Here is a 10,000-nt window from a genome sequence, read left to right as displayed (position 1 = left end):
TTCCTTGATGCGCGGTCGATCTGGGATCGATCCCAATGTGTGGGCCCATTGGGTTATTTCTCATTCTAGGCAGTGCTCCACAAAGGCACATGCTCTTCTTTCTGTGGGATGTGCGTATAAAAGATCACTCCATGCTAATTTAAAAGAGTAGCCCATGGAGTGGCGGCAGCATGTTTCTTCTCTCATTATTCATATGGTTCCTAACCATATGTCTGACGCCATATAACCGCAAACAAAATATGTTGAGTACGTCATTAAATATAACAATTCTTTCTATCTTGATTGTCACATAAGATACCTCGCAAACCGTCACAGCGCATAGAAGACAATTCGTCACGAATGTAATGTTTAATGTTTGTTTTGTTTAACAACAACACTAGAGCACATTGAGTTATTAATCACTGGCTATTGGAGGGAAACATGAAACCTGTTCAAATTTGCAGATTTGTCACAGAGCATTTTCGTCGTTCTGCGTCGTTCTACGTCAGTCACATATTTTATAGAATCCAGGGTTTTTTTTCACCCTCTCTCTCTCTCTCTCTCTCTCTCTCTCTCTCTCTCTCTCTTCTCTCTCTCTCTCTCTCTCTCTCTCTCTCGCACGACCAATGCGACAGACTGTCTTGTTTTTGTTGGGTTTTTTACTTTTTTTCTCTTTTTTTTCTTATGTTTTTTTTAAAATTTATTTATGTAATTATTTATTTATTAGTTATTAATTTATTTATTTAAATTTTTATCCTTAAAAAGATTTGTTTTTACTTTTTGAGTGTGTTTATTAATAACTATTGCTCAGAAATAAAAAATATATATTACTAAAAATAATTTGCGAATTAAGCCACAAACGCACGTACAAGTCCTGAAACAAACCCGACGACAACCACGTCTGGCCAGCGTGTTAAAGCGATGCAGTCGTGACGTCGCCTTGTTAACGTCACAGTCGGCGACTCAGCAAGGTACTAAACGTGTGCATGAACTGACGGTACGACATGCGTTAAATCAATTATGTGCTTTGACAGCGGAATATGTTTCCAATGCACTCTGCCTCAGATTCCTGGCATGTCATGATGCAAGGCATTTAGACAGTACAACAAGCTGTAGAGAAAAGAACAAATGAGTCGATATATCAATGACTGTTGTCATGCTGCATAAGTTATGGCAAACATCCTCCCCCTTATTTTGTTTGTATTGCGATTCATAATTATCAGTCAAACAAAAAATAAACATCACCTCCCCACTTTTTAAAAACTTTTTTTAACATTTTTTTTATCTTCTGTTGATTTGTTTTTGGAGGAGAAAATATTTATATGCTGATGAAAACAAATAAGTGAACACATAATTAGTAACAAAAAATACTGACTACAACCTCATCCACAGTATCAGGAAGTTACTGGCATTTCATCCAAAACTATTTCTCGTTCCAACCAGTGCACCATGACTGGTATACCAAAGGCCGTGGTATGTGCTATGCTGTCTATGGGATAGTGCGTATAAAAGATCCATTGCTAGTAATGAGAAAATGTAGCGGGTTTCCTCTCTAGGACTATATGTAAACATTACCAAATGTTTGACATCCAGTAGTCGATAATTAATATATCAATGTACTCTTGTGGTGTCGTTAAACAAGCCAATTTTTTTTTTCCATCGCATGAGTTTGCTTGTTGAAGAGCAGAAAATGATTTGGTTCATTCTAAAATGTGTTATCGTCACTGTAAAAAGTGTTATCTTCACTGTAAGAAAGCCGGACCTATTTTGTTGCTGGCATTTTCAAAATCAAGGTAAATTGCCAAAAGTTATATAATAAAAAAAAAATGTCATGTTTCTTGGGTTTTTTTTTTTTTTAAATACGATTTATATTTCATCTCGTGAAGTTTGTAATCATATCACACTCGTCGCACAAGCGCGACTCGTGAGATATGATTGCAAACTTCACTCGATGAGATATAAATCATACTTGACTAAAAAACCCATGAAATATCCTCTATTTATTCTAAATATTAATTCTATCTATCTATGATATTTGTATTTTTAAACAGTTCTTTACGCTTTGTTTTTATTTAACTCTTGATTTTTTATCTAGATGATGTTCATCACTTACTGTTTGCATTTACCATAGTTTGACACCCAATACCCGATGTATTTTTCGTGCTGGGGTGTCGTTAAACATTCATTCATTCATTCATTCATTCATTCATTATATTATTATACTTCTTTATATCGTGTGAATTATTTAATAGGTTGTTTGGGTGGGGTTTTTAATTTTTTTTATTTCTGTTTTCTTTTCTTTCTCCTGGGAAGTGGGGCACTGTGTATGCAGATATTGAACACCTATATTTTGTTGAAACTGAATTACAAATGTACATCCCCAGAATCCACTTCTCGTTGTACATACATATCTAGACAAACAGTTACTTCTTTGAATGTACATCCCCAGAATCCACTTCTCGTTGTACATACATACCTAGACAAACAGTTACTTCTTTGAATGTACATCCCCAGAATCCACTTCTCGTTGTACATACAACAGTACCTAGACAAACAGTTACTTCTTTGAATGTACATCCCCAGAATCCACTTCTCGTTGTACATACATACCTAGACAACAGTTACTTCTTTGAATGTACATCCCCAGAATTCACTTCTCGTTGTACATACATACCTAGACAAACAGTTACTTCTTTGAATGTACATCCCCAGAATCCACTTCTCGTTGTACATACATACCTAGACAACAGTTACTTCTTTGAATGTACATCCCCAGAATTCACTTCTCGTTGTACATACATACCTAGACAACAGTTACTTCTTTGAATGTACATCCCCAGAATCCACTTCTCGTTGTACATACATACCTAGACAAACAGTTACTTCTTTGAATGGACATCCCCAGAATCCACTTCTCGTTGTACATACATATCTAGACAAACAGTTACTTCTTTGAATGGACATCCCCAGAATCCACTTCTCGTTGTACATACATACCTAGATAGTAGTTACTTCTTTGAATGGACATCCCCAGAATCCACTTCTCGTTGTACATACATACCTAGACAAACAGTTACTTCTTTGAATGTACATCCCCAGAATCCACTTCTGGCTGTACATACATACCTAAACAAACAGTTACTTCTTTGAATGGACATCCCCAGAATCCACTTCTCGTTGTACATACATACCTAAACAAACAGTTACTTCTTTGAATGTACATCCCCAAAATCCACTTCTCGTTGTACATACATACCTAGACAAACAGTTACTTCTTTGAATGTACATCCCCAGAATCCACTTCTCGTTGTACATACATACCTAGACAAACAGTTACTTCTTTGAATGGACATCCCCAGAATCCACTTCTCGTTGTACATACATACCTAGACAACAGTTACTTCTTTGAATGTACATCCCCAGAATCCACTTCTCGTTGTACATACATACCTAGACAAATAGTTACTTCTTTGAATGGACATCCCCAGAATCCACTTCTCGTTGTACATACATACCTAGACAAACAGTTACTTCTTTGAATGTACATCCCCAGAATCCACTTCTCGTTGTACATACATACCTAGACAACAGTTACTTCTTTGAATGGACATCCCCAGAATCCACTTCTCGTTGTACATACATACCTAGACAAACAGTTACTTCTTTGAATGTACATCCCCAGAATCCACTTCTCGTTGTACATACATACCTAGACAACAGTTACTTCTTTGAATGTACATCCCCAGAATCCACTTCTCGTTGTACATACATACCTAGACAACAGTTACTTCTTTGAAACCTCTTTGGGGCGGGACATAGCTCAGTGTTACAGCGCTCGTCTGATGCGCGATCGATCTAGGATCGATTCCCGTCAGTGGGCCTATTGGGCTATTTCTCGTTCCAGCCAGTGCTCCACAACTGGTGTAACAAAGAAAGAAGTGTTTTATTTAACGACGCACTCAACACATTTTATTTACGGTTATATGGCGTCAGACATATGGTTAAGGACCACACAGATTTTGAGAGGGAACCCGCTGTCGCCACTACATGGGCTACTCTTCCGATTAGCAGCAAGATATCTTTTATTTGCGCTTCCCACAGGCAGGATAGCACAAACCATGGCCTGTGTTGAACCAGTTATGGATCACTGGTCGGTGCAAGTGGTTTACACCTACCCGTTGAGCCTTGCGGAGCACTCACTCAGGGTTTGGAGTCGGTATCTGGATTAAAAATCCCATTCCTCGACTGGGATACGAACCCAGTACCTACCAGCTTATAGACCGATGGCCTGCCACGACGCCACCGAGGCCGGTATGGTGTAACAAAGGCCGTCGTATGCACTATCCTGTCTGTCGGATTGTGCATATAAAATATCCCTTGCTGTTAATCGAAAAGAGTAGCCCATGAAGTGGCGACAGCGGGTTTTCTCTCTCAGTATCTGAGTGTCATTCTATGCAGACATTTAACACTTGCTGAAACAGAAAAATAAATGTCTAAAAAAACAAAATCCATTAACTCGTTATACTGACAGGTCTCAAGACAGCCTTTATTTCTTTTCACCTTCTTTTCCACTGCGTTTAAATAGAAGCGATACAATTATATAATCTAAACATGTCACACGTGTATCGTTCAAAGCGAAAACAAAAAAGTTGTTTATTGTAAATTTATATTGGTTCGGCCTTTGAATGGGACGCCGATCGATGTTCTAAGAAAATGAAACAGTACGTAGTGGGTGGGCATTGTTTTGATGAAAGTCCTGGAGCATTGCGTGCTACTTGATCAAACGAACAATATTAACTTGCTTGATTCATCACAGGTATGTTCAGTAGGGCGAGCGATTGCGGTCGCTTGCTAGATTGGTTTTGGCGCCTAATGTGAAATGAACGTGATGTGATAGAAGACAACGGTACCAGTCAAATAACTTGCGAGTTATCGGCCTCCTGAACACGCCCTAGGTTCCACTTTTATTGTCATTAAACTATGACCTCATCACATGGGATTTCTCGATCCAGCCAGTGCACCACGACTGATATATCAAAGGTCGTGGTATGTGTTATCCTATCTGTGGGATGGTGCTTATAAAAGATCCCTTGATACTAATGCAAAAAGTGTATATATCAATATTACCAAATGTTTGACATCCAATAGCCGATGATTAAAATATATCAAAATGTGCTCTAATGGCGTCGTTAAACAAAACAATTTTTTCATCACATAGGTTTGTCTTGTTGAAAAACAGAAAATGATTTGGTGTTGAAATAAATATATCGACTTCATTCATACATGTCAAGCATTTATTTTTTATTCGTTCGTTCGTTCGTTCATTCATTCATTCATTCAATCGTTCATTCATTCATTCATTCATTCATTCATTCATTCATTCATTTGGTATTTAATTAGGTGGGGTTTTTTTCATTCATTAATCCATCTATATATCCACTCGGCCATCCTTTCATCAACTAATTCATTACTCATTCCATTTTATCAGGATCAACTGAATGACTACATAAGATATTTATAATAATAATAAAAATAATAATAATAAGACTGCATAATATATTTACAATAATAATAATAATAATAATAATAATAATATGTATTTTTGTTATCTAGGATTCCACGTGAAAAACTACAACTACCACGTGGATGACGAATATGATTATGAGGAAGATTACGGATACGATTACGACGAATTGACAACAAGGCGCCCCCTTCCGGCCTTTCTTTTAACTACACCGAATGTTACAGCAACACGCGGTCAAGAGGCGGTGTTAGCATGTGCTATAGACAACATTGGCCCCAGAACAGTGAGTAGAGATGTTGGTATTGGTGTAATAAGAATGATGGCTCCACAATTGTATAAAGTAAACATACACTTGTAGTTAGAAACTTGCGCACATCTGTATTGAAACAGAAAACAAAATCACGTCTGACAGAAAGCCAGAGAGAGAGAGAGAGAGAGAGAGAGAGAGAGAGAGAGAGAGAGAGAGAGAGAGAGAGAGAGAGAGAGAGAGAGAGTGAGAGAGAGAGAGAGAGAGAGAGAGAGACTGGGACAGAGAGAGACTGGGACAGAGAGAGATAGAGACATAGAGAGACAGAGACCTAGAGATACAGATACAGAGACACAGACACAGAGGGAAAGAGTGAAAGACATACAGAGTGGCACCCTGAGAAAGAGAAAGATAGACAGATAGACTGACAGTGAAACAAAGAGAGATAGCAAAATAAATATCAACAAACGAAAAAAAAATGTATATAATAATTAAAAAGATGAAGACAGCACAACCATTTCAATTAGTTATAAGTGAAACACAACTTAACATCGTAAAACGTTTAAAACGAATGTAATGTTGTGTAAATTGAATGACTTTAGACCATTGTCTCAGTCGGTCATTACCACCAGTGTTCGACCTTCTCAATGGAGACAATTTCCACCGCAATGCGATTTTCCTTGTTGCCATGTTGGCTCTTGTGTTCATGAGAGTGATATTTGTTTCGACTCACACCCTTATCACCAACATCTGACCATTAGCTCATCGGGAATGTCTCATTTTAATGCTTCATCTGTTGGTAGTGGTTCTTACCATGATGGCAATGGTAACGATGAGCCAGACATTTGTTTGAGCTCATTTGTAATCATCGAATTCTGATGATTAGCTAATCATGGATGTCTGGTTTTCTTGTTGGAGACGTGATGAAGCTCACCAATGGGATGCAATAGTTGATGTTGTCATTATGTCACGACTCTGGCATTTGTTTTGGCTAAATTACTCATCACCGATATCGAATCATGCTGTGGTGGAAGCGATGATGGCTATCAACAGCTCTTGCCAATGTTTGTCGTTGCCCCCGCTACAAACAAGACTCACTAAATCAAAACTAGTACAGGACAGAGCGCGTTGAAATAAATTCAGCTGTGATGACTTGCACTCATGAATCACGGTCACAACAGTGACGATAAGAGGTACTCGCGAAAGAAGAGCATATTCTGTCCAACCGGTGATACCCGTCATGAGGACACTCACCACAGCGGTTATGTACAGTTATATAATTATGATATTTAAGTCGATACTTATTTCAGAAAGTGATTTTATATTATGGTTTGAGATGAAAGGTTGCGGTTTAATGTAGATGATGATATATTGTATGGCATTGTATATATACCGCCTGAGAACTCTATTTACTCATCACCAGATGCATTTTATCAAATTGAAAATGAACTTTTAACTATATTAGCCGAATTCGAAATAATTTGTTACTGGTGATTTTAATAGCCGTATTTCAAATGATGATTCAATGATAAAGATGGTAAAGATACTGAACCACTTTCTGACGCATACAAATTAGAAATACTTAAGATTCCTCTTAAGAGAAAAAGTATGGACACGAAAAAGAATAATTATGGAAATTTACTTATAGAGTTGTGTAAATTCAAATAATCTGTACATTCTTAATGGTCGTGTCGGTGAAGATAAACATTTTGGTAAATTTACTTGTAAAAACTCTAGTGCTGTAGATTACTGTATTGGTACTAGTAGTTTATTAGGTCTGGTTGACGACTTTTGTATACTAGAATTCTCAAAATTATTTTCTGATGTTCATTGCCCACTATCCATTAAGCTAAAGTCTCATCAGACTTTACAAACAAATATTGATAATGATGAGATACATATATCTGATAAACCACAGAAGTGGGATAACAGAAAAATAGACGCTTTTTATGGCAATATTAATATTGATACAGTGCATGAACTTTATGATCAGTTATGTAATATCGAGTTTAATACTATTACTGTTACATTTATCGATGGATTATTTGATAAACTCAGTACATTGTTGTTAATGGCTGCAAAAAATACATTTGGTGCTACAAAATCCAAGCAGAAAAAACAGGTAAACATACTAAATGTAAACCATGGTTCACAAAAGATTGTAAATCTGCTAGACAGAATTATCACAAAGCTAAACAATTATATAAGAAATATAGTTCTGTTATTTTTAAAAATGAAGTAACAAAAACAGAATGTAAATATAAGAAAGTACTAGACAAAAGCTTAAGGTCTTACACAATTAGCGTGAAGAATAAATTAAAAAGATTAAGATCATCTAATCCAAAAGATTACTGGAAAATATTAAATTCTAATAAAAATACCAATGAGAACAAGAACAGTATTGATATTAATACAATGTATCATTATTTTGAGAAACTGAATTCTAATGACGGTGTCAACGAAGAATGTAGACTTGATAACATTATGCCAAATATAGATTATACAAATAATGAACTTAACAGGCCTATCACGGGTGAAGAAATAAAATGTTGCATAATGAAAATGAAAAACAACAAATCATCTGGGATTGACCTGATCATCAATAAATACATCATTTCAACATGTGATATTTTGTTACCATTTTATGTGACATTGTTTAACATTATATTTGATAATGGAATAATTCCTACTGCTTGGATGGAAGGAAATATAATCGCTATATAAAACAAAAAAGTGATCAGCTTGATCCGAGAAATTACCTACCTATTACATTGCTAAGTTGTTTTGGAAAATTATTTACATCAGTAATTAATAACAGACTTCCGACAAGGTTACTCTACAACTGATACTATTTTTGTATTATATACATTATTAGAATTACTAAAAGGAACAAAGAAAAATATGTACTGCGCTTTTATTGACTTTGAAAAAGCATTTGACTTTGTATGGCGTATTGGTTTATGGCAACAATTATTAAGTTGCAATATTAATGGAAAATGTTTCAGAATAATATTTAATATGTATGACGGTATCAAATCTAGAATTGTACACAATGGCTGTAAATCTGAATCTTTTCCATGTAATATTGGTGTACGACAAGGAGAAAATTTGTCACCTTTTTTATTTTCATTATATTTAAATGATTTAGAAACATTTTTAGCTACAAAAAATAGCAAAGGTATCGAATTAGTAACAAATCCATCTTAATGTATATATTAAGTTTTTACCAAATCCATCTTAATGTATATATTAAGTTATTTGTGTTACTATATGCTGATGACACTGTACTACTAGCTGAAACAGCAGATGACCTACAACATCAACTAGATTGTTTTCAAGTATACTGTGAAATATGGAAACTTAAAGTTAATGCAGCCAAGACTAAATGCTAAGAAAGATCTAATCAATCGAGCCTCAAAGTCTATGTTTGCTGTATTACAAAAATGCAGACAGTTCAATTTATCAATCGATTGCCAATTAGACCTGTTCGACAGGATTGTAAAACCTATATTATTATATGGATGTGAAATATGGGGCTTCAGTAATTTAGATATCATTGAACGATTACACTTCAAGTGCAAATATATATTATGTGTTAATAAGTCGACACCAAGCTTTATGATTTATGGTGAATTAGGTAGATACCCACTGTCTATTAGTGTTAAAGTTAGAATGATTACATACTGGGCAAATGTTGTTAATAGTAGAAAATCTAAATTGTCTGGTATATTATACATGTTGGCATCATATAATCATAACGTTAATGCTATACCATGTACTTGGTTATCCTTTATACAACGTATATTGGATGAATGTGGTTTATGTAATATATATTCATGTACACAGGTGGATGTTTTGTGGTTAAAACATGCAGTTAAACGAATACTATGTGAACAGTACTTACAAAAATGGAATAGTGATAAATTTGACTCATCAAAAGGTATTAACTACAGAATGTTCAAGCATGAATTTAAATTAGAAAAGTATTTGTTGAAACGCTCAACAAAAAATGCTAGAATTCTTTGTAAATTTAGAAGTGGTAATGTCAGACTTCCTATTGAAACCGGTAGATGGTTTAATATTGAGAGAGAAAACAGAATATGTCACTTGTGCAACACTGATGTTGGTGATGAGTTTCAATTATATTTTTAAATGTGCGTCTTTATCTACTGATCGAAATGTGTATATACCTAGTTACTATAGCAATAGAGCAAGTGCAATTACCTTTTACCAGTTATTTTCTACAACTA

General features: G+C 35.4%; 1 protein-coding gene across 1 annotated transcript in view; it reads left to right on the top strand.

Moving 5' to 3' along the window:
* The window catches only part of LOC121376733 (junctional adhesion molecule B-like), a 61,856-nt gene that overhangs the window by 39,217 nt on the left and 12,639 nt on the right, over positions 1-10,000 (top strand). The window contains exon 3 of the mRNA XM_041504501.1: positions 5,593-5,786. Coding sequence (XP_041360435.1) covers positions 5,593-5,786 — 194 coding nt within the window. The remainder of the gene's footprint in view (positions 1-5,592; positions 5,787-10,000) is intronic.

This window comes from Gigantopelta aegis, chromosome 2, assembly GCF_016097555.1.
Source record: "Gigantopelta aegis isolate Gae_Host chromosome 2, Gae_host_genome, whole genome shotgun sequence".
NCBI classification, from domain to species: Eukaryota; Metazoa; Mollusca; class Gastropoda; order Neomphalida; family Peltospiridae; genus Gigantopelta; species Gigantopelta aegis.
This window is presented reverse-complemented; position numbering and strand designations above follow the sequence as displayed.